The sequence below is a fragment of the Acipenser ruthenus genome, chromosome 21 (genome assembly GCF_902713425.1).
Source record: "Acipenser ruthenus chromosome 21, fAciRut3.2 maternal haplotype, whole genome shotgun sequence".
NCBI classification, from domain to species: Eukaryota; Metazoa; Chordata; class Actinopteri; order Acipenseriformes; family Acipenseridae; genus Acipenser; species Acipenser ruthenus.
In genome coordinates, this window is record NC_081209.1 from 2295040 (window position 1) to 2320746 (window position 25707).

At 47.3% G+C, this 25707-nt stretch overlaps 2 protein-coding genes across 3 annotated transcripts; both read right to left on the minus strand.

The window, feature by feature from the left end:
- Positions 1–1309: 1309 nt before the first annotated feature.
- LOC131699013 (uncharacterized) lies at positions 1310–11177 on the minus strand. Of its 2 annotated transcripts, none has more exons than XM_058994243.1 (9): positions 10948–11177; positions 9850–10259; positions 9483–9555; positions 4832–8894; positions 4203–4283; positions 3770–4013; positions 2526–2656; positions 2307–2378; positions 1310–1707 (listed from the first exon to the last, which is right to left on the minus strand). In XM_058994243.1, exons 2-9 carry the CDS (start codon positions 10240–10242, stop codon positions 1443–1445), a joined length of 5322 nt encoding a protein of 1773 aa, XP_058850226.1. In that variant the 5' UTR covers positions 10243–10259; positions 10948–11177; the 3' UTR covers positions 1310–1442. The 2 variants fall into 2 exon arrangements, with proteins under 2 accessions (XP_058850226.1, XP_058850225.1); XM_058994242.1 differs by having other exon boundaries at positions 2526–2659.
- A 1493-nt stretch (positions 11178–12670) lies between these two features.
- LOC117428224 (sodium/glucose cotransporter 1-like) lies at positions 12671–25452 on the minus strand. The gene is made up of 15 exons (XM_058994251.1): positions 25251–25452; positions 23837–23908; positions 22125–22229; positions 21447–21506; positions 21232–21336; positions 20189–20294; positions 18658–18738; positions 18109–18329; positions 17404–17539; positions 16779–16886; positions 16350–16500; positions 15332–15500; positions 14934–15149; positions 14128–14233; positions 12671–13622 (listed from the first exon to the last, which is right to left on the minus strand). The coding sequence occupies exons 1-15, from the start codon at positions 25383–25385 to the stop codon at positions 13408–13410; spliced, it is 1986 nt and encodes a 661-aa protein (XP_058850234.1). The 5' UTR covers positions 25386–25452; the 3' UTR covers positions 12671–13407.
- Between the last annotated feature and the right edge of the window lie 255 nt (positions 25453–25707).

Genomic DNA, 25707 nt, shown 5'->3' on the forward strand with positions numbered 1-25707 from the left:
TCTCAACTTCAGAAGTTGTTCTCTCTTAAATTTAAAATCGGAGAGACCACAATCTCCACTGAACTGCTCATAAGAAGTGCTGGTGATCCGTGTCCGTCCCTGTGCAGGAGCCCATTTCTGTTGCATTTCCAGTGGCACACGCGTCAGAACGCTACCCAAGTCAGACACGTCACACAGCAGTGTTTTTATCTGAGATCAGCATGGAATGGAGCTGCTGCGGTTTCATTTATTTTTTTACCATCAGGCTATGGTTTTTTTTTGTTCGTATTTCACTTTTTTAAAAAACACAAATTTGGGGCAATTTAGATTTTTCTGAAGAGGAGCTAGCGTTTTAGAGAAAGATTTTTTTTAAAAATCAGCTTGTGTTTGTGCAATAACCCCTTACTGTTCACATTCGACAACTGAACGGAATCCATCGTTTGGCTGATAGAACTGGCTAATGAGATCTAAATATTTGTAAACTAACTACATGAGGTAATGTTAGGCTACAAAATCAGTCTTTTCCTCCCCAAGAAATATTAGAAAAAAAAAAGGATGAATAAATAATACCAAGGAAGCTAGTTGCTACATTTGCATTTTACATTTCGATGCTAACAAATGCAATTATTTTTCTTTCATTATAAAACACAGCAAGAATTATTTTTGATAGTGACTCTTCTAAAAATACTGTAGTTCTGACGACACCCTACTGTAGATAAGCGTACAGGTGAAAGGAAATGTGAAGAAAAGTCGTGTTTCTTTAAAAGCGATCTAACAACGTGTACGGTACTTTGAGAAAGAGCTACACTCAGATTTACATCACTGTTTCCCATTACTTTGGCAAGACTGAATATCGCAGCGCGTTATTTTGTTTGGAAGGTGCAAATGGAACAGACGTTACAGTAACAAAGTACGATAGAAAGAAAAAACATTTTGATGGGAGAATGAGAACCCGATCCTTGCTGTTGCTTTTTAGTTTGGAAAAGTGCTCGGTTCACGACAGGTGTTTTAATAAATCCAGTGCACGCAGGCGCATGTCTTTCCCTCCCCTGTTTTAATAATAAGAGAGTCAAAAATAATACTGCAGTTATAACTTCACACTGCGGAAGTACCCGATTCAGCACAGAGTTACACAGAGCAGTGGCTGCCCTTACCGCTGCTCCACCATGGTTTCGTTTCATCCCAGGTCCAAAACAAAACAGCGTGCTGTCTCAAGAGGCAGGGGGACAGCGCGGTTTATCCACTTGCACTGGAAAGCAGTGCAGGTTTGGAAATAAATACTGAAGTCCCACCAGGAATTGGAGCCACTCATACAGGAGTGTGGAGACACTGGAGGCAGAGAAGAAGAAAAGCAGGAATCAAGATGGGATTAGTGAAGCCAGTGATTTTAAACAGCAGCTCGGATCTCTGTGCCGCAGCTCCGCACAGGGCTCAGATCTCTGTGTCGCAGCTCCGCACAGGGCTCAGATGGTGATGTGCTCGGTGTTGAAGAAGTGCTCCAGCGCGCTCAGCTTCTCGATGAGCAGCACGTCCAGCTCTGCACAGCCCTGCTTCGCTGCCTTCCTGCCCCGCGTGCGGCTGCTCTTCAGCTTCACCCCGGTCCTGGCGCGTCGCTTGCGGGGCACGGTGAAGTCCTGGAACTCCAGGACCCGCTTGCGCTTCTGCTGCCCGATGCACACCAGCGCGCCGTTCTTCTCCTTCGGCTCCTCGAAGATGGTTTCCAGGCTCCTGCACAGAAGAAGACGAAGCTTGAGACTAGAGTCGATTACTGGGGTTGAGCAGAAATCAGCTGCTGCCAATCAGGTGAGGGTCGTGGGCATTGATCGGGCTGATTTACCAATCCAAGTGAAGCCAGTGAAGAAGCGGCTGCCTGGGTTTGTGACGATTGCTGCTTTTCTTACACTCCGTGGAGAGCAGCGATCCACACGCTCAAACCCAAGCAGCTGTTTCTTCACTAGGAATGGGAAATCAGCCCAATGGGAAACGGCCCTCACGTGCGGAGATCTTGATTCGAACAATCGGTTCACGCAGCACTACTTGAGACTGACTGTAAAAGGTTGCAGGCTAATATTCAAAGAGGAATACAATTCATTTAATGACAAGATAGAAAGAAAAAAAGAAAACTAAAAAGAAAGAGGATCTGTAGATAGCAGGATCTTCTAAACGACCAGAAAGCAGAACAGTGTATTCCTGCCAATACCACCAGCACACATGTGATCGGGGTAGCATGGGTCTTGGCTGTACAATATTATTAAACAAGCAGGAAGGTCCTGACAAACAGGATGTGGGAATTAGGAAGGGCTAAGTTTCCAGGGAGATAACAAGACCTGTTGGAAGGCGGAGACTTGTAGTTTTTGTTGGTGTAGATCTCCTCCAAGCTGAATTCCTTCTTCTTTAATCTGAAGAAAAACAAAAAGGTGGTGAATTCACGGAGTGGCTACGAGGACAGAAATAGACTTGAATGTGCCTTATATAAGACCTAGACCAGTTAGCTGTTTTTTAGTTAGCCCCACACACACACACTATCATGCTCCTGGTAAGCTCACCTCTTTGGTTTCGGTAGCCCCATAGGGGTTAGATTGTTGTCCGGTTTGGGGACGGTTTTCCGAATGCGGATTTGGGAAACCCTCTTCGTCCTCTGCCCCGGCTCGCTCACCAGACTCTTCTCAAGAACACTCTGCTGTCGGGGGGGGGGGGGGGGGGGGGGGGGTGATGAAACACACGACACATGAGTGCGCGAAACACGGGCAGCGACGCACAGCAAACCAGCGAGGAAACACACGACACGAGTGCGCGAAACACAGGCAGCGACGCACAGCAAACCAGCGAGGAAACACACGACACGAGTGCGCGAAACACAGGCAGCGACGCACAGCAAACCAGCGAGGAAACACACGACACGAGTGCGCGAAACACAGGCAGCGACGCACAGCAAACCAGCGAGGAAACACACGACACGAGTGCGCGAAAAACAGGCAGCGACGCACAGCAAACCAGCGAGGAAACACACGACACGAGTGCGCGAAAAACAGGCAGCGACGCACAGCAAACCAGCGAGGAAACACACGACACATGAGTGCGTGAAACACAGGCAGCGACGCACAGCAAACCAGCGAGCGCTGCAACAGTACCTCCACACACTTGTTTTCTTCTATACGAAGGTACTGCATGCGTCTCATGTCAATGACAATCTGCTGTAACAAACAAAAAGATAAAAAAAAAACCTACTCTATACTACAGATGAACAAAAGAATCACAACTGTGGCACCAGTTCAAACAAAGAGACCCCCTGCATGACATTTACAACGCGTTCCAGTGATCTCTGGGGCCGTCCACACCACAAAAGAAACGGCTTATTCCACGAGGGGGGGGGGGGGGGGGGGACAAAGGTAAAGCCCCCCCCCCCCCCCCCAACCCCCCAAGTAGGGCTGTATGGGTTACAGAGTCTTCGCTCGCATGCACACACCTACCTGCTTATGCAAAACTGGGTCCACTTGAGCTGAAATGACCCTTAACATTTAACAGAAAACGTACTAGTTATGAAGACGACACACTTTCTTCATGGATTAGTGTCATCGTTTATAGTACATGGATACCTTGCAAGTCACTGTGCATTAAAATGTATGTGATGAGACCAAGTCAAGTCCACTTCTTAACGGAAAACGCATATTAGATTAGATAAGCGACTGGTCACACACACACACGGAGGGTTTGAATGTTTAATACAGGGTGATCCAGCATTAGGTCTTCCCCCGTTCTCAAGAAGAGCTCTGTGGTTACGAGTGCCTACCTCTTTCATCTCTGGATAGCTCACACCCAGGATCTCAGGCAGTGCTGCGGAGCGCTGGGCGGAGTCACTCGCACGACATTCCATACAGGAGGCTGCCGGCAGGCTGGACCAGGCCATGAGGGACTTTGGTCTGATCTGTGCAGCAGTCTGGTCGAGTAGTGCAAAGACCAGTCGGTCAGACACAGGCGACAACGGCATCAGGCATGGCTCTCTCTGTAAAGTGCAGTCCGGTTGATTGAGGTCACTGCAATGGAAACAGGAGACTGACTGTACTGTGGGTAACTGTGCTTCTACACACGGGGGTCAAGCTGTGTTTAACAGCATTCCCGCTAGTTTCTATAGGCACTCCTTGAAGGAGGCGGAATGCGTGGATATTTTCAGCGTGGGACAAACCTCAGCTATTCCCCAGGCAGTGAAGCATGCAATCCCTTACCTTTCATTAGCAACACCTGCGGCTGCACGGTCTTCAGCAAACGAGCTGGTTACAAAGCACCCCAGCAACTGCCTTGCATAGCTGCAATTGAGAATACACATGAAAAAAAAAAAAAAACACACACTGAAATAAATCTGAGTCATTCTGAGTGACCTTGACCACAGCTCTTTCCCCCCCCCCCCCCCAATGCTAACTTTGCAAAGCTTTTTTTTTTTTAGCTACATTTCTACCAGTCTGCAGTGCTAAAACAGATCACATGAGTTAAAACGGTACTGAAACTAACAATGTTTAACACTGCACATTTATTTTGGATCGGTCTTGTCTGTTCTGTGTTTTGATACTTCAATTGAATCCAGAATCAGCAGTAACCCTTTGAATGAAAAGGGACAGAGACTGATAGAAATGTTTTGCGCACTCATCACAGAACTGTGATATTGAAATGTGGTTTCTGCAATCCGACAGGACTGCGTTTCATTATGATGGCATGTTTCAGGTTACAGCTCATTTCAGACAACCAGAGTTTATATTAGCAGAGGATTATAGTAGTTTAGTCTATTGTATGTTTGCAAAACATGCATACTTCTTTTTGTATCAGAGCACTTCCAGTTGACGTTTGTTCGTTTTTGTACCTGTGATCCGTGGCAAGGCAGGAGAAGGTAGTGAAGTCAGGCAGGCAGGCCGCTGGCCCACGACTGCTCCAGGCTGCCACGATCCTTCCCAGAGAGTAGTGCAACGAGGGAAAGAGGTTCTCCTTCAGGGTCGAGGAAGACACCTTCAGCCCCTCCTCAAACTGGGACAGGAACCTCTTCTGGACCGCAGGGACCCTTCCGCCCAGGCAGCGCCGGCGAGTCCAGACCCGATAACAAGCCGGAGAGGAAAGGGCTAAAACAGTGTGCAGCCCGAACCTGGAGAACGGAGAGGAGGAAGAGGAGGCCGTCCGGCACACAAGCTCCTGGCATTCACTGAAACAGCAGCTTCGGCAGCGGGGCTCGCTGCTCCCAGAGCATGTAAACACAACGGGGTGCAATTCACCACTGAAGCCTGTGAGCGTGGTGTTCTGGACAACGCTGCGGTAACCTGCGGAAACATCTGGAGAGAAGGAGGAACAAGTCCATGCTGAAGAGAGAGAGGAGGAGGAAGATGAAGGAGGCTGGATAGATGCTTCATGCAACATGAGTTTTGAAGAACAAGACTTCTTATCATCATCATCATCATCATCACCAGACGGTAAAGACGACATGGACCCCAATCTAACATGGAAAGAAACTGGAAAGACGGGGGTAGTAAAGGTCACCGAGGGTTTCCAGCGATCCGTTCGGTACAAGGAAACCTTGGATAGGTCTGCATTGCAGGAAAGTGCAAGAGACTGAAATGTTACATTCTTCAAAGAGTGGCCCTTTAAATGGGGAAGCCTGCAACAAAAACTGTTGTACCAGTAAGGTTTTAATTTTGTCTTCATGCACACAGAGACGTCAGCTGCTCCGGCTTTCAGCCCCCTCTCTAATCTGTACGGCAAGGCTTTGGACGACCTATAAAAAGGTCTGAACTTTTGAGGACTCCTAACCGGCACCAGGCTACTGGCCACGTTCGATAACTTCAACAGCAGGGGTTCCTGGATATTTTTCTGACACTTTACACTGCGCAGCACATTAAGGCAAGGCTTGTGTGGCTTGGACGTCTCGTTTCTTAGAGAAGGGAAAGTCCTTTCCTCCTTGGGCAGGTTTGCATTCAGAACTGCGCCGCTATGAACTGCGTGGTTCATGGTTTCACTAGTCCCATGGCCTAGCTCTGCAATGTTCACTACCTGGGTCCTGATAAACACTTGAGCGTTTGAATCCCTCATTCTTCTCAGATCCTGCAATAGCTCTGGCACCTTGGTCCCTGCCTTGCAACTCCTTTCTGGCTGTTTCCGTAACTCCACTACCCTCTTCTTTCTAGGCGGCTTTCCGAACTCCCCTTCAACCGCAGCGCACTTCCCAACGGGTGCTTTTCCTGGCTCAACGGGAACACTGTGTGTGTGGCTTGTGCAAGGCGGGTCACAGCTGCTTGTTTTTGAGCTGTTGTCAATTTCAGTTGGAGATGTATGTTTTTGATTACAGCACTCAGAAGTGTGGGGAGCACTGGGGTCTTGCAAAGTGCACTCTGTGGTTCTCTCCCCTTCAGAGAGGCTCGTTTCTTCCACAAGCTCCACAAGCAAAGCCTGGTTGCTCTGGCTGCATGCCACACTGCTTGCTGCATGCAGGGGGGAGGTGCTCTTGTTGCACACAGCTGGCTGGTGCTCCATTCTTTCCAATGGAACCTCTGCAATCTCCTCGCTCCTGCCACCAAGTTCAGAGCTGACTGTTTCCGGGTCAGCAGGTTGCTGTTTAATAACCAGGCTGTTTTTTAATGCAGCCCCACCCTCAGCTGAAGCTTCCACCTTGTCTATTGAGGTCAGGTTTTTGCCTTGGCTGTCTGAACGCCCTTCGGTGCAGTCCAATTCTTCATCGGAGGCACGCAGTCTTTCAGCATCTTCTTCTGCTCCTTTGCAAGGCTGCCGTTTTTCAGGTGTGGCCTCATCATCACAACCAGTTCTGAAATGACCAGGGGGGTCCAATCGATTCTCACGTGGTTCTGAACTTTCTGCACTAGATCTTTCCCAGTCTCCGGAAACATCACAACCGGTTTGTAAAGGAGTGGCAGGGTCCACTGGATCCTCGTGGATTTCGGATTCTTCTGCATGACAGTTCGGAATTGCTTTACAGCTACCTTGGCTTTGTGATGTTTCGATGCAGTCCAGTTCACCTTCACAGGGCAGCCTGCAATCCTCACTGGGCTGCCAGCTTGTCTCAATGCCTTCGGTTTCTTTTACAGATTTGTCCTTATCATTCAAAGTACTCCGACCTCCCGACTCCAGCTCAGCAGCTCCACACACGCTTTCTGTAGTGCCGTCACTAACGGCAGCTGTTTTGCAACCTTCCCTGGGTTGCAGTGGGATCTCAACGCTTCCCGAAACTTGTCCACTTTCAGATTCTGTTAAAGGTCTTTCCACATCAATCAGACTGCTCGGCTTTTCCTGCTCCAACGTCCCACACAAGCCGTTCACTCCAGCACCATCAGCAACAGCCGCTGCTCCTGCACCGTGCAGAGTTATATCAGTGGCTGACCTGTTTTCGAGTGCCGATGGATTTCCTATTGAAGATGCAGGGGTACCTAGAGTGTCTTTTTCACCTTCAGAGTTTAACTGGGATCCGCGATCCGTCCGACACTCTGAAACCCCAAGCTTCACTCCGTCTCCCCCAGACTCCGTCCCCCTATCGGGGTCTCTTTCCCCGAGCGTGCCAGTACTTCCAGTTCGGTCTGCTGAAACCATTGTCCCAATATCTGCGGCAGCTTCAGAGGATGCCCTCTGCTCCAGCTTATCTTCTGGGTGCAGCACGTCTTTAGTCTTTTGCTTTGCTACCGAAGTCGCTTCATTGTTTTCCAATCGCACTTCACACTTCTGAACAGTTAGGGCCTGTTCGCCATGAGCTGCCTGCCTGGAGAGGTCCGTTTCACCTTGCAGCAGCTCCACAGGATCTTCCTCCCCCGATAACCGCACAGAGAAATCGCTTTCCGGAGTCTGAGCTGCACCCTGGCTCTCGGTTTCCAGTGCATCACAAGCCTGAGGCGTCACACTCTGGCCCCTGGTGGTTACCAAAGGAGCTCCAGCTGGCACATTGTAACCCAGGGGACAGCAGCCACTTTTATTCAGGTGTTTCGCTGGGACGCTGCTTGCGATTTTACAGTCAGCAGGCACCTCGATATTCCTATTGCATTGTGAACAATAATTGCGGTCAGAGCCACAGTGCACATGTGCCGGGCTGCCGAGCCCTGCGGAACACGGGGTGCTGCCCTTTGCAGAGCCCCCCTCCTGGATCCGAGTCACACACTCACAAGGCACGGCACGCTCTGCCTGGTGCACTTCTGAACGGGTCAGGACAGGAACATCGCATCCCTCACCCGGGAGACCCGCCACTGGTTCTGCTTCCGAAATCACTTCCGACTGACTTTCGGAGGAGAGTTCAGCTGGGAGCCTTTCTTCCCCTTCTCCACGGACAGAATCCTCAGCGTCCTTCTGTTCCGAACGGCTGCAATCGACTCCGAGCACGAATTCGTTCTCAGCGCAGACGCCCAAGATCTCATCTTCATCGTGCGGCCTGATGTAAGGTGCGAGTTCGTCGAACCTGGAGTGCACCCAGTGGTTATCCATTAGATCCCGTCCTACCCCAGTACTCTGGGCAGCTTCAACATTTTGTCCTGGACTCTCCACCTTTGCAACAGACACATCTTTAAGCTCTGCTTGTGAAAGCTTGTTCTCTAAGAGGTTACCGCAGGGCAGAGGTTCACCAGCTTCATGTGCAGACCCTCCACAGGGATGATTATCAGCACTATTATTGTTTGTGTTAGGTTCCTCATTTCCATCACCAATGCAAGGGGAGTTCTGAGTCTTTGTTTCCATGGAAACTACTTCAAGGGCCCAAGCTGCTGCAGATACAGCATCGTTTGAATCAGCCGTGACCAGGCCTGTTTTGTTTTTGGCTTCCGGCACTTCAGATTTCTTTATTGGGGAACATGAGCTCTCTGATTCGGTCAGTTCTCTCCCGCAGGTCCCCGCTGCACTCGCTTCCAACCCTTCATCACGTCCAGCATCAACATCCATGTCTGTAATGTCTAAAAAGAAAAAGGAATAAGGAGGAAAGAGTGGAGAGAAAGGTAACTCTTCTTGGCCTGAACAGCCTCCTCAGGGATGGAAATAAGACTCCCACTGCATAGCAGTTTGGTCCATTCCTGGTTTTACTAGGAGTTTAATAAGACAAGACGTAGTAAAACCTGGAATGGGTGAAACTGCTACGCATTAGGAGTCATATATCCATCCCTGCTCCTGTGTGCATCTGTTGGTGCATCCCATTATTAGCAGCCTCCAATTCAATTAAATGTTTTCATTAAATCACTCTTTAATACACAGCTTCACAGTACACAGGTTTTAAATCCTCCACACTAGAATTTAGGCAGGACAGCAAACCAATTTGACTTCTCAATGTCTTTCACCTGACAGCTTGTTCTTGGTACAAAGTAAATCAGGAATATGTTTGCAATGGAGAATTAACAGTATGGATGCGGATGCGATTACATTTTATCTGATAAAAAACACAGACCACTAAGCGGGAGACACTCCTTCTCTAAACAGTCCCCACACGTCCTTGTTGTCCCCACACTGGGGATTAAGACTTTCACATGCCAATGCTGAGGAAAACCTACCTGCTTCAAGGTCAATGGACCGTGCCTTTTCTACAGCGCTGCACTCTGCGACTGTGATTTCATTTGCCTGTGCCTGAAATAAAACAAAAAACCACACAACTTCATTAAAAACTAACCCGGATAATGAGGTTTCCCTGAAAATGTGCCACTGAACTGCAGAACGGTTCTTAATTAAACCAGACAGTTCTGAACCTTCCCCACGTGAATCTGTTAAATGAAACTTCATAGAAAGAGATCTTACTAAAATACGTTCGAAAATGGTATGCAGACTACTTAAAGACTTTTTTTTTTTTTTTCAAATTATTGCTGTTAACTTTCTCTCATTGTGAAGCAAGATTCCAAAAGATCCACACTCCCTGTTCCTCACCGGATTCATGCCGTCCCCTTGCATGGGACTCAAAGGTGGCTCAGTCCTGCGGTCTGTTCTCACTCCTCCTTCCCCATCGCCTTCACCAGTTGCAACAGAGCCCAGTTCTTTGCAGTTCACCTCGGCGTGCATTTCACCAGTTTCGTCTTGGGACACCTCGCACTTCAAAGCAGGGGAACTGGCCGACGCCCCCTCGAAGCAGCCCTGGGGCTCTGGCAGGCTGGATTCAACACCCCCAGCTGCCCCAGCAGGTCTGTCAGGGGTTAGAGGTGCTTCCCTGTGCTGCAGCTCAGCATATACATCCCGGGGCAGGTCGGAGAGGGCAGGGGAATCGGATCCTAAAGATAACCGCTGAGCGCTCTCCAGATCGGCAGTGACCGTCGACAGCATCATGACCTGACGGTGCAGCCCTGCAAAAAAGATTGACCAGACAGCGTCAGACCACCTGTGTCCTACTGATCCACAGAACCATTTAACCAGGCTGTAGCCCCAGGGTAGGGCCAATCTCCTCACTCTGCACAGGGTGCTGTTGTTTAATAGCTACTTCGTTGAATTGGGTTACTGTCCGCTGTCGACACGGCGCCTCTTTGAAGGAGACGGGTATCACGCAGTGTTCTCACCTGCGCGTCTTCTCTTAATAACGCGCAGCACGACATGCTTCAGCCTAGCTTTCAAATGAAAATAAAATTACTTAAACCGCTCGACCAGACCATAAATTTGCTCCGGAAGTACAATTCAAATGAACTATTTTTTTCCCCCCGTTGTTAAGAATTAGTATATAATTTAAACAAACATTGTGTTTAGGTCCAGGGCTACAGGTTGAAATGCAGATTAATGAAGTACAGGTCTGTCGTTTTGTATTCAAACACTACAGAGACTATGTACTATTGCAGTGAAAATAAAGGGAACAAGCGCAAACCAAAAAAACACACACCCTTAGCGCAACAGACTGAGAAGAAAACTGCTTATCTTTCATACCAACCATTGCGGAAAACACCGACCGCACCGTCTTATATTCTGATTAGCCGTGCACAGTTCAAATCCAATACCACGGGTCTGTGTGACTTCTGTAAGAAAATGATGCAGCCCCCCACTTACCTCTTCCAAAACTGCTTCTCACCCACGCTACTCGCGCTCAGCTCAGCACGGCACGGCACGGTTCGCTCTGCTCCAATCCGCGCTACATTTTCCGCCCCATCCTGACTACACTGTAGCTGAACCCAGGAACACACAGAGAATCGTTACATCCACAGCTTCCGGCACAAACCTCACTACTCCGCCACGCGGACGCAGGCAGGGAGCCGATTGGCTCAGCGGCTCTTTAGCACCCAATACTTAGACAGAAGCAATGGATACGTAATTTCGGTCATCAACACGTGACAGACCATCTGACACGTTTTGGCGAAAAAAAAGTTTGTTTTTGAGCGCAGGTGATTGCTTTGCACGGCGAGCCGTGAAGGTGTAAAGTCACGTGAGTGACATCATAGATCAACATGTTACTTACTAAACGCGTGCATGCATTCATTATTAAGTCGTTACTTGCATGTGCAGTAGTTAGGGTGAGCAGATTTTCAAAACCGGGACACATTGTTAAATAATCGATAAGACTAATTCAACCATTTACATAGAGGCGATTTCATGGGTATTTATTGACGTTGTTGATGTGGTTTAAGCTGGTGGATTCGGGTATTTTGTTTTTACATTATTTTGAAAAAAAAAGATCTTCAGAGAGTGTCACACCACAGGAAGTGGCTGAAAACAGTCGTTTCTATAAACCACAGGACAGCTTTATTTGCATGACTAACATCAGCAGTATTGCCAAAGCATTTACAAAGTAAAGATACACATTATAAACATATTTAGCAATCCAGTTTATTTTGGGTTTTGTCCTAATGTTCCAGATAGGAGTTTTTGATTCGTGTTACAGCTTGGTTGACTCTGATTAGCAGTGCTGTAGCAGAGCTGTCCTGAAGCTGGTCAGTGTTAGTGCGGGTTAGTGTAGTGAGCTTCAGGACCAGCTGGCTGAGGAGACTCTTTTCTGGGCTGAGCTCTTGGGTTTGCAGGGTCTTGTACTGGAGGGAGTCTGGCTCACTTCTGTTTAGATGCATCCAGAATTTGAGTGCTCTTTTTTGCATGCTGGTGAGCAGTGGGTAGCTGCCTAATTCAGCCCTGCATGCATGGTTTGGTGTTTTCTGCTGTACCTGTAATATGCTTTTACAGAATTCAGCATGCAGGGTTTCTACTGGATGTTTATCCCATTTGATATAATCTTGTTGACTGACTGGACCCCATACTTCACTTCCATACAGTACAATGGGCTGGATAGCAGGTGTGACAGTACTGCTCTAACAGTGCCAGGCTCTGCTGCAGCCCCTGCTCTGTGGAGGACAGCAGGACCAGGTCATCTGCGTAGAGCAGGAATTTCATTTTTTTGTCCTGTAAAGTGAGTCCAGGGACTGCAGAGTGTTCCAACGCCGTTGCTAAGTCGTTGATATAGATGTTGAACAGCGCTGCAGCCCTGCTTCACTCCACGCCCGTTTGTAGAATTCTGTTCTTTTGTTGCCAAATTTTATTCCGCACTTGTTTCCTGAATACATCGACTTTATTATGTCATGAATTTGACCCCCTGCACCACTTTGACCTTCGTGCCAAATGGCATTGAATGCAGTTACTGGACGTGTGCCTCCACTGTATTCTGATCAATGCAGTAAGCAGTGTTTGACTCTAGATGGCGCTACATTGCTGAGGTGTTTTGCTCACCTGGAGTTTGGTCATGCTCTGTTGCGGCTGAGGAAATGAAGTCTAAAGGCTGTGTAAATATTTATTAACCATGACAACATGACTCATAAAAACAAAGACTGAATAAACCAGGAGCAAGGAAGTTTATTATTCACTTACACCGGATCTGCATGTAAAACAGCAGGCTGTGTAAACACATGCGTTTACTTCATTGTGTGCGACACTTGTGGGGTTTCTGTTACACTGGTGCGAGGTGGGAGGCTCACAGACTCCTCCTATGAATGAATTGGATTTATTAAGAACAGATTGGGTTTTATATTAAAGGCAGATTGTTAGCAATCACACTAGGGAATTCTAGTGTGCTACTATGATCACTAGGATATGCAGCTTTGCTATAGGAATCGCACTGAAATGCTCCAGGATGTTGTGTGCAGAAGGAACTCTGAAGTACATCTTGTAATGTTATTTGAGGTAGCATGTGCATGAAAGGGTTGCTGTACAGTACAGTGATTTGCCACTTTGGGTTACATGCATCATTCTGTAAGGTGTTTAAAGGTAGCATGAAAAAAGCAAGACATTTACTCAGTCAGGGGAATCATAGGGGGGGAAACACTTAATACAGGGGGAAAATATAGAAAAAATAAAAATGACCCCATTCTATATACATTTGTTTTGCTTCTGTAGAATCGATTTTGAATTAAAAAGGGACAGGTCCAAGCGTGCTCGTCTACAGCAGGTTGCTCACAGCCCTGTTGCAGTAACAGCACAGCGAGACCTGGCTGTCAGAACGGAGGCGAGGTCTCTTCACAGCGCTGCTGCTTATCCGAAGAAGCCGTGTAAGAAGACTGCCACGGCCAGCAGGATGATGGCGTTGGCGTTGACCACGTTCTTCCAGAGCGGGTGCTCCGAGGTGTCGGTCAGTTTCTTGTCCAGCGCCGCCTGCTCCTCGGGGCTGAGCCGCAGAGCTGACTTCTGCTCGAACCCGCAGAACCAGTTATAGGCCTTGCGAAAGCAGCCCACCTCCTGAGGGGGTTCTGGAATTAAAACAGGGAGCGAGGAAATGCACTGTGAGTGTGGCTGCTGCCTGGACTGACTGCTTTCCAGACGGGGACATATTTTCAAAAGCTTACGTATTAACGTTATAAAAGGTGAACCGCAGCACCTGGGCTGAAGAGGACTTGAAATGTAGTTTTGTAAAATCATCAGGTGGTATGAAATCAAGTTTGTTAATCAGGAAACTGTTCAGTCTCGTGAATATCAAGACAGACTTTAAACAAACCCGAGTGATGCGTTAAAGCTTTGTGAAGACAGCCCATGTTCTCCAACAATAATGTATATGGTACTGAAAAAACAGCAGCTCATTTCAACACATGAGCAAGAGACTGCAAAAGCTTACTTTTCAGACAGCAATGCAATAACTATTGAACATTATACAAGTTGCATCAACTACAACAATTAAACAGATCATTTCTTTCCCCAAAGGTTCAACACAAATGAAAATAAAGACGAGGGCAGAGTAAGGAAGGCGCTCTTGGTTACCGGGGTCCTCGCTGGGGGGCTCCTCCTTGGGGCTTGTCCAGTTGTCAGATTCCAGATCAATCCTCTCCTCGGTGGAGTTGCGCAGACTCCAGCACAGCCGGTACAGCTGCAAGGGACAGAGGGGACAGGGAGGAACGCTTTCAAAAGCATGCAACAGGAACAACCCAACGTGGGGTTTACAGATCCATTTAGAGAACACAGAGAGGAGCGTCTGAGCATCACTGACAACGAATAACAGTTATTAGAGCATTTGCATCACAGAGCTTCAGATAATATTATTATCGTTTAGCGTTTGCTTTATTTTCTGAACGGCTTGTGAATTTGATGTCAGATGTCAATGTGTTTTTTTTCTGAACGGCTTGTGAATTTGATATCAGATGTCAATGTGTTTGTTTTCTGAACGGCTTGTGTATTTGATATCAGATGTCAATGTGTTTGTTTTCTGAACGGCTTGTGAATTTGATGTCAGATGTCAATGTGTTTTTTTCTGGACGGCTTGTGAATTTGATGTCAGATGTCAATGTGTTTTTTTTCTGAACGGCTTGTGAATTTGATATCAGATGTCAATGTGTTTGTTTTCTGAACGGCTTGTGAATTTGATGTCAGATGTCAATGTGTTTGTTTTCTGAACGGCTTGTGAATTTGATGTCAGATGTGAATGTGTTTTTTTTTCTGAACAGCTTGTGAATTTGATATCAGATGTCAATGTGTTTGTTTTCTGAACGGCTTGTGAATTTGATGTCAGATGTCAATGTCTTTGACTGCAGCTGTGGGGTTGGACCCCTGCAGGCAGCCCGGTTGCTCACATGTTTGTCCTCGATGGGCGTGGTCATCAGGGACACCCCCAGGATGATGACGCAGGAGATGCCGAAGAGAATGAGTGCAAAGTAGAGGTAGTGGACGCCGCAGATGATCTTGGGGCACTGGCTGGGGGTCACACAGCTGCCCGTGCCATAGGCAAACTCTGTGATCATCCGCGCCAGTCCTAGCAACAGCCCCACGACCAGCCCATAGAAAGCACCCTGCAAACAGATCAGCAGGACAGGCACAGGGGTGAACTCACACCAGCGAGGACGGAATACTGGATCTTAGCTATTCATGTAGCGTGTTCACTTTTAAAACATCTTGCATGGTAGTCTTATCCGACAACTACTGGTGACACTGATGTGTCTCTTTCACTCAACCCTCTGAAGCAGCCACGTACCTGCTCGTTGACTCGTTTGCAGAAGATAGCCAATAGGAAGACAGCGGCGATGGGCGGGCCCAGGTAGCTGGTGATCGATTGGATGTAGTCAAAGAGCTGTCCGCTCTGTGCAGACTGCACGATGGGGATCCATGCGATGCTGACACCAATCAGAGCCAGGATGAAGACTCTGCAAAAAACAGGAGGAAACTGGATGACCAATGTACAGAAGTGCTGGGTCCTGCTGGTTTCAGGTAGTAGCCCATAACAAACAAAAAAACACAAGGATTATGATAAGAGAAAAACATGCAGGGCCATGAAACAAGAACCATGCGTGAAATGCACAGAACCCTTCCTGATCCGTGTGTCAGACGTGCACAATTCTTACTTTAAACTTGCATTTGCTTGATCCTAACATGCTCTTTGATTGGTACTGTACAGGTCTCGCACAAACCGTGCCGGAGACTCTCAGCCCTGTGAAAGGAAAATCCTTTAAGAGGAGGACCCCACACTGCACCTTCATGCCAGCGTGAGATCACAGCGCACCTTCATGCCAGCGTGAGATCACAGCGTACCTTCATGCCAGCATGAGAGCACAGCGCACCTTCATGCCAACGTGAGATCACAGCGCACCTTCATGCCAGCGTGAGATCACAGCGCACCTTCATGCCAGTGTGAGATCACAGCGTACCTTCATGCCAGCGTGAGATCACAGCGCACCTTCATGCCAGCGTGAGATCACAGCGTACCTTCATGCCAGTGTGAGATCACAGCGCACCTTCATGCCAGCGTGAGATCACAGCGCACCTTCATGCCAGCGTGAGATCACAGCGCACCTTCATGCCAGCGTGAGATCACAGCGTACCTTCATGCCAGCGTGAGATCACAGCGCACCTTCATGCCAGCGTGAGATCACAGCGTACCTTCATGCCAGCGTGAGAGCACAGCGTACCTTCATGCCAGCATGAGATCACAGCGCACCTTCCTGCCAGTGTGAGATCACAGCGCACCTTCATGCCAGCGTGAGATCACAGCGTACCTTCCTGCCAGCATGAGTTCCTGCTCGGACGCCTGCTTGCGGATCTTGGTGTAGATGTCCATGGTGAAGAGCGTGCTGGCGCTGTTGAAGATGGAGGTCAGGGAGCTCATGAGGGAAGCCAGCATGACCGACAGCATCAGCCCCCGCAGACCTGTCGAGACACGACACAGAGAGCACACGCTCCCCTGAGTTTGGAGGTTCAGAAGTATTCATGCAGTTCTAGGGAGGAACAAGTCGTTTAACAGGCTTGAATAATGAATTGAGGGTTTATCTGAATCAGCTTGGTTCCTTTCGCTGGTACTCATTATTAACAGATCTGACCTATGTTTGATCACGAGGTTCCATTGAGATGTGAATCTTTTCCCCAGGGCGCTTGACCAGCATGGCTCTCTGGACTGGTCTCTGCATGGCGGGCAGCTTGTTACTCACCATTCGGCATCAGCTCCACCACCAGCTTTGGATATGCGATGTTGGAGCAGCCCACCGTCGCTCCGCAGTATTTTTGACATTCACTGGGGGTCACACATGCCACCACATCTGAAAACAACAGCAAAATAAGCAACCAAAATCAGTCAAACTGTGCCTTTTAAATCAAGCCTTCTGGAAATCAAAAGCACCTGAATCTGGGGTGGTGATTATTCTGCGGTATTCCACGGTAAAAGCAAGCAAAGTGAATACATGGCAAAGCATGGTAAATCGCATACACATGCAGTAAAACTATGGTAATCCCTGATAAATGCATAGTGTGTACTGCAAAATTACTGTGCAGGTGGACCATGGTTAACATCTATAAGGCTATCTTGAACCCATCCTACAGTCGTACAATTGAAGCCTCTTTCAAATCTAATTCTCTAATAGGGTTTGGGAAGGTATGGGATGCACCCCTGGGGTTACACATTTAAAATGGTGAGCCAGGGTCAGCAGGGGGGTAACAATTAACAAACTGCAGAACAAAGACATGGCTCTCATTTTACAACCAGAGCTCTGGGTTTATTTGCAGTCCTGCTGGTTTGCAGTATTGCACATGTGGACGGACACATAAGCAGGCTCTCACCTGGGTACAGAATCCTGCTCATCATGCCTGGGAAGACCATGAGGAACATGGGCAGCAGCTTCAGGTAGCCACACAGGATGCAGCCAGCCTTCACATGGGACATGTTTTTAGCAGAGAGGCACCGCTGCACAATCACCTGGTGAAACGGGGGAGGAGAGAGAGAGAGAGAGAGAGAGAGAGAGAGAGAGGGGGGGGGGGGGGGGGCAACTTAACTGGGAGCTTCTTAAACAAGGCAATCCTCTCACCAACACCAGCGTGTTTATTTAAGACCCTTTAAGGAACACAAATTTACAGCAGGAAATATCGAGAAAGTTGCCGACTACGGCTCACCTCCTGCTCCGTCACCCCTGCTCTCTCCCCAGCCTCTTCCCCTCCCCTGCTACCTTGCTCCCTTTTCTTCCATGTTCTCCCCTTCACCAGCCCTTGATCATCCTCTTACCCCTCACCTGTTCCTTCCCCCCCACGCCCCCACTCTCTCTCCCTCCCTGCCCTCACCTGTTCCTTCCCCCCGCGCCCCCACTCTCTCTACCTCCCTGCTCTCCCCTCACCTGTTCCTTCCCCCCACGCCCCACTCTCTCCCCCTCCCTGCTCTCCCCTCACCTGTTCCTTCCCCCCACGCCCCACTCTCTCCCCTCCCTGCTCTCCCCTCACCTGTTCCTTCCCCCCCACGCCCCCACTCTCTCCCCCTCCCTGCTCTCCCCTCACCTGGTCAGTGCACCAGTACCAGGTCCCCAGGATGGACAGTCCGAAGATCAGGCCCGGCCAGGGCAGGTCTCCTGTGATGGGGTCCCTGAAGATGTGGAAGGAGTCGGGGCGGGGGGTGTAGCAGGCCGCGCTGATGTTCAGCCCCACCTCTGTGATGATGGAGGGCTTGGCGTTCATGTACTTCTCCACAAAGGAGTCGTACCCTCCAACCGTATTAAAACCTGGAAGAGATAAAAAAATAACAGTTCCTGGCACTCTTAACTTCCTCGACCAAGACTGCATGAAAGTCAGCTGAAACGCTAAAGTGTTAGAAGAAAAGTGAATTTTACAAGGTAACTGATCCACAACCCCCTTTAAAGTTATTATGGATTCGATACAGTGAGTAAGTGGTGGCATGGAGACCTGACTATGATGGCCAGTCCTTACTGGGGCACACATTATAAATATGTGGCTTCACGTTAAATAGTGAACCTACATTTTAAAATACACGTGAAACTTACTTCAGGCCAAAAGGCAAAGAGCAAAAGAACAGAAGAAGTGTGGACTCACAGAACCCCATGAGGATGAAGGATCCCACCACCATGATGATGGTCTGCAGGGTGTCTGTGTAAATCACTGCCGCCAAGCCGCCTGACAGGAGAGAGAAAGAACAGCACAGGAGCATCACACCTCTCACCCAGCCACGGAACGAGACATGCTGGAATAAGAAGCTCGTCATCCCCGGGGTGACGGGCGCTGTGGGGGGAGACACTGCCCTTCCTGACACTGCCCTCTGTCGGTGAGATGACATGCCCATTCCAGCATGATGTCATCCTAGCATCATGTCATTCCAGCTTCATGTCATTCCAGCGTGATGTCATTGCAGCATCATGTCATTCCAGAATCATGTCATTCCAGCATCATGTCATTCCAGCGTGATGTCATTGCAGCATCATGTCATTCCAGCATCATGTCATTCCAGAATCAAACTGCTGGTTTAAAGTTCCTAGTGTTTTACATGTTACTACTTCACCTGGTAAACAACTTCCCTCGTTTAAAACCCTCCTCTTTTATGATTTGTGAAAGAATCAAAAGACTGGAGTCGGTTTCTGTGTTTGACTTGGCAGTGTGTTTGACTTGGCAGTGGGTCAAGGCTCTAGTTTCTCGCCTGACTAAAGTTGATTGTGTGTTTTGCAGCAATATCAAGTTTATTACGATAACAACAAGAAGGTTGTAACCTGATAAAGATTGAAATAGCTTCTTTTATTTTGTTTAGATAACAGTGATTGCTCCTGGCTGAAAGGGTGGACTTTCTCCTTTGAGTATCACCCCAGGGGAATGAATGAAGCAAAGTGGTGGTTCAGGCAGGGAACTCACTTAACCTTAGATCGAGTCACGTAAACATCAAGCATATTCTAGGAGCTTCCAACTGTTCAGTGGAAGAGCTAGTATCTTACTGGTCTTCCGATAAACGATAGGTCCAATGATCATCAAAGAAGGGATTTATATCTCTCCTCAATGCGTTCTGTCCCTGCTGTTCACCTCTTCCTCCTCCACAGCCTCCTCCTCCCCAGCCTCCACCTGCTTTTTGGCTTCATCTAACTGGGGAGGGCAGCTATCCTGCCCCCCCTGCAGTCAGCCTCTTCACTTATCAGCAAGCTCATTTATGGGCAGGGGTACCTCGAAAGGCGAGGCCAAAGAATGCAGTGTGAAAATATGTATAATGTAATCTAAGCTTTAATAAATAAGCATGAGTCTCGTGACTGAACTGTGGGTCTCCTCCACTGTACCATGGCATGAAAACCAAGCGCTCAAGCGCTTTCTGTAAACATTTTCTTATCAAATGCAGCGAGGTCTTTCTGCTCAATTAATTCATTGTGCATGAGTGGCTGAGCTCGGCTGTCTAGCAATATATCCGCCCACATTGTCAGACCAGCACATGATGAGTGTCCAAAGTGGGTTATAAAGATATAGAAGGGTGATATTTAATATCCAAGTGAGTTACCATGTGGAATATAATATAATATAATATAGCAGCCCCTTGAATCCGGGCTCCACCGCTCTGTGCATTACTGCGCGTTGTTACCTGCTCCAGACTCACCTGTGACAGTGTAGAGAGCTGTGATCGCCAGCAGCATCACCACAGCAAGGTATATATTCAAACCAAGAGCCTGCTGGATGAAGATGGCTCCGGAGAACATGTCCGCCTGCAAGGGAGGAACCTTTGTAACATGTGCAGTGTTTCCGTTCATACAAAGAAACAGTGCACTCGTGGACTACATACTCTGATAATACTGTGTCACTAAAAGGGGATTCAAAAAAAGCACACAGCACGCTATCCACTCAATCAGACTTCCCAGGCTTATTAAGCTAATGCAGCAGTGTGTTTGCGGTGTGTTTGATTCAATAGCTCTATGAAACAATTGTGTTTTTCATTCAAAATCCCCCTAGTTGGCATTTCCAGCGGTGCTGATAATGTTCCTCGGAGAATGTCTAATTGAATGTCCGCTAATCCTTATCAGAAAATCCTAAGCGAGCGAGCAAAGGGTGTCCCTTTAGAATGTCGCATCAGAGTCCACCTTGGTAATGATAAACCCCGATTCACAAGGTGGGACTCAACGGGAGAGCCTCGCGTGAGAGGTTACCACACACACACACGTATTGACCCTTGCTCTCGAGTGCAACACTTTATTAATACGACTAGTGATGTATTTCATAGTCTCAATTTAAAAGGCATATCTTGCAAATATTTTCTGTCAACGTGACTGCAATCCTTGGTCTCTTCTACTGATTAACCAGAGTCTGCAAACAAGCGAGTGTCAACGTGAGGCGGCCAGGCAGGACGTGCCTGCACTTAGATCACACCTCACAATCAAAGTCACTTTCAAAAGCAACTGTCTGCCTTGGTGCTTGATGTTAATTTACGGAATGGAGGCTGATTGTTGCTAGAGCTCAGTTTCGCACAGGATTTACGAGACTAATCCATCGCCATGCGCTCTGATTAAACAGTCATCCGATTCATGACGTGAATAATAATCGAATAAAGACCAAGCGGGTGATCTGATTAATGGATTACCGATTGGTTGAGCTCACTGATTAGAGAGATTCAGAACCCTGAAAGCTGAAGGGAAATCCAGGACTCACAGAGATCTTGGTGAAGATGTACAGGATGAGGGACAGGACTGAGAGGTAGATACGGATCCTCTGGCCTCCAAACCTCTTCTTCAGGTACTCTGGCATGGTCACCACCTGCAGGGCAACACACACGCACACGCACACGCACACATACATTTGTTGGACCTAAAAACTTTTACTAAACTTTGAAAACTTTTTTTTAACCTGCTGAATGAAATATTTACCCCGGCTTTGATGTAGATCGGAACAAAGAGCCAGCCCAGAACAACGACAGCCACCAGGGCCTGTGGGACACAGATACACAAAGACAGGCTCATTCAGAGGGGAATGTTGTGGGGCACAGATACACAAAGACAGGCTCATTCAGAGGGGAATGCGGTGGGGCACAGATACAGAAAGACAGGCTCATTCAGAGGGGAATGCTGTGGGACACAGACACACAAAGACAGGCTCATTCAGAGGGGAATGCTGTGGGACACAGATACACAAAGACAGGCTCATTCAGAGGGGAATGCTGTGGGACACAGACACACAAAGACAGGCTCATTCAGAGGGGAATGCTGTGGGGCACAGATACACAAAGACAGGCTCATTCAGAGGGGAATGCTGTGGGGCACAGACATTTGCATACATTTGCAGCACTGCACCATGAAACCATGTTTTAAAGTCATCCATGACTACTAAACACATTACTTGTTACCTTTCTTGAAGTATTTCCATGTCTTTACAATGGTTTACACCAGGCTCCTCTGTGCTTTACCTCGCTTTCACAATAGTTTTATATTTCTATAGTGTGATAGTCCAGAATGCTGTGAGTCAGCAGTGTGCTGTTGAATATGATTCCCCTTTCTCTGGTGAGATACTGGTCTCTGATTGGGCTCACTGAAGGTCACAGCACTCACGTTCCACTCAAACCCTCCGATCGCGATCCCAGCGGCTGCTCCCGTCCCCGCCAGTCCCACAAAATGTCCGCTGCCGATGTTGCTGGCAAACAGAGAGGCTCCGATCTGGAATCAGTGACAAACAGAGCAGCTTTCAACACAGGAGAGGTGAGCCCGACAGTCTGTCTACAAACACGGACGCCTGTCTGTCTGCTCAAATAGACATGACTTTAGCTGAATCTTACACCAGCATTCACCCAATCGATCTTGTTTGACAAACATGCAGTGCCTTCTTCAGAGTTCAGTTAAGAGAGTTTCTCTGAGGGCAGCACCACTATTCCAGGGTCTATCGTTTCTTTTGTGAAATATTTATTTTGCACACTGGGGATGCGACACTCTGCTTGTATCTTATTATTTTAACACAGGTTTGACTGGATTCTTAAAATGTACATTACACTTGGGAATAAAAAGGCTTCGACCTCTTGATCCAGTTTTATTGAAGGGCTGTAAAGATACAGAAATGAAATTCTGTATCTTTTGCTAGTTGATAAAAAAAAAGATATCTGGGAACATTGTGTTCTTCAACGGAAGAGCTATGCTAGGAATATGTCTCTGTGTAGTGGATGGCTCATTCTAGAAGCATTAGAACCCCAGCTATGAAATCTAATAGTTCTACCCGGAACCCAGTATAGAATCCTCTGTGTATGTGAATGGTTCTTTATAGAACCCACACAAGACGAGCAGAACACCCTGAGCTAGCTCCACGACTATGAAGTCACACACAGTAGCCTATTGAAATGAATAGGTAGAGAATCCTTGCCCTTGTATAATTGCACCTGTCACACATGTGGCAATGAAGCCGTTTGCTTTCATGATCATCCATATAGGGGACAATTAATAGACGCTGATTCCGTCTTCTGTATGTAAAGAACGTTTGAAGAAGGTCTTGTTTCGATGGATTAAATAAAGTTCAACTAACAGGCTGCCTTTTATAGAATGGTGAGCGTGGTTGCAGAGTAATTAATGAGGTAATGGCCTGTGTGATTCTACCTGTTACCCAGTAATGGCTGATTAGGTTCTGGTGGAGGCTAGAGTTTCAGTAATAGAAGGAAATGGTATGAAATGACTTGGCAACGTCTTACAGCACTGGTGATTACTGCTAGACGCTGCCTGGTTACTGTGAAGCTGTGCTATCTAACACCTCCTAATGTATTGTCAAAAGATTTGCAGTGATCTGCAAAACCACCCACACTGCCCCAGCACTCTCTCTGGTTCCCTGCAGATTTACACAGACCCGATGATGCAGGTTAATTGTGGAGAGGGTTTCTAATTGCCAGGTTAGGGGGCAAGCTACTCTGAAGTTCTCATTTTAAAGACCATGTCATGCTGAGCTGTGGTATTTGCAGGAGAGCGTGTGTATTTCAAAACCTTTTTTTAAGGATAATTAACACCCTGCTAGAGATTATTAAGCCTAAATGTTGTACAGGAGCAGCACAATGTAATGATTAACTTATCAAACTTTAACTCAAGCCTGCTTTTAGCTGGGAGGCAGCGAGCTTGTGATTAGCACAGGCAGAACCGTGGTACATAACATTACAAACTGCTGGGCATTAGGACAGGTAAGGCAAATCCTTCTTATCTACTGACATCAAAACCCGTCTCCAGATCATCGCAGCTTTCACACGCAAACGCAGTTACCAAATTGTGTGAATGATATTTCTCCACGCACTCACCGGCCACCACACCATGCTTCGTCCAGCCAGGAAGAACCCCCCCACCGTCCCGCGGCTGGTCTTCAGCATGGCCTGTGGATGAAACAAGCAGGGCTCCATGAATGGGAAATTGCCAACCCTTAGAAACGTTTACCCCGCTATTTCTGCACGCTATTTTTGCAGTCTTACCATGCATTTTCACATGGTTATTCTATGCACTTACCTTAGTTTACCCTGGTTTGCCATGTTTATACACAGCCTTTACCATACCTTGCGATTCTATGCAGTGCCTGCCTATGCTTTACCATGCTTTCACTGTGCTTTATTACACTTTGCTGTGATTTTACTCTGGTAAACCGTGATAAGGGAACTGCAGTTACTGTGTCCTACAGGCTGCAGTGCTCTTTTGAAAGGACACAAAAGTTCACAGGATAAAATCATATTAATCTTATCTTTCAATCACATTGATTTGTCACACGACCAATTCCAAGGGCAGAGCTGAATCAAAGGTTATGTAACCGAGGAGTACCAGATCCTAACACTGGAGCTCAGCCCTGTTTGAGAGTCTCTTTCCAATACTGTGCAAAGACAGTGATACAAATGCATTGCAAGGCGCTCCATCAAAGATGACATCAGTTTCTGTGGAGATTTTGCATCGAGAAATCGAGAAATCAACAAAATCCCAATAACAATATTCCAGATCGAGACGATCCTTTGATTTTATAAATACAGTAAAACTTTGATTATCCGAACCTCTCTGTTATCCAAACAGCACCTTGTTGCTTGTGCTGTGCTCCTCTGCCCTGTTTGCAAAGAAAATGCGCTGAGCAGCACTTCATTTCTGGCATCTACAGAACAGTGCAATACTGTAGGTTATATACTTACAGGTAAAGGGGTGAGTTACATCTTTTCAGGAGGCTTCTTGATTAATTACTGTCATAATCCGATTATCTGAACAATTCAATTATCAGAACAATTCAATTATCAGAACAATTTGATTATCTGAACAATTCGATTATCAGAACAATTCGATTATCTGAACAATTCGATTATCTGAACAATTCGATTATCTGAACAATTCGATTATCTGAACAATTCAATTATCTGAACAATTCGATTATCTGAACAATTCGATTATCTGAACAATTTGATTATCTGAACAGCCCCTGATCCTAATTAGTTGGGATAATGGAAGTTCATCCATTGGTCAGCATCACTCTCATCAGCATGATCTTGTCATTCATACACAGTCACAGAAAATCAACTACTTTGCCCAATTCAGAGACCCTGAACTAAAGTCCAGATGTTTCCAATAGCATCCCTTTTGATGAAAACATTTGATCAAGCATTTTAAAAATGTTCAGAAACAATAAAGTGAAAAAGAAGCAGCAATCTCACAGCTAATAACCGCGATTCCAGATGCAACCCTACTCACCCCGATTCCGACAGCCAAAACCACAAGGAAGTAAATCACGATGACCGCAATATCGGCTGGATTGTTGACCGCCATGTAGTCCGAACCAGTTTCATTATCGGTCCGGACGACTCCATAGCGGGCTGTGACGCTCATTGGGACGCTGGAGTCTTTCTTGAAGTGTGGGTCCAAGAACCTGCCAATTCTGTCCTGAAATAAAGAGGCGTCCTCACTCTCGCCTCGCTTTTATCAAGCAACCTGACACAGGGTGTGTTCAACTCAGTCTTTGGATTTTAGGTTAATCATAAACTGATCAGGAAAGTGGCAAAGCAATTTGTTTTATTTTGTACTCACTCACTCACTCACTCTCTCTCTCTCTCTCTCTCTCTCTCTCTCTCTCTCTCTCTCTCTCTCTCTCTCTCTCTCTCTCATGAACGTATCACTGGAAATCACTCGTGCCCAGTGAAACACATTATTG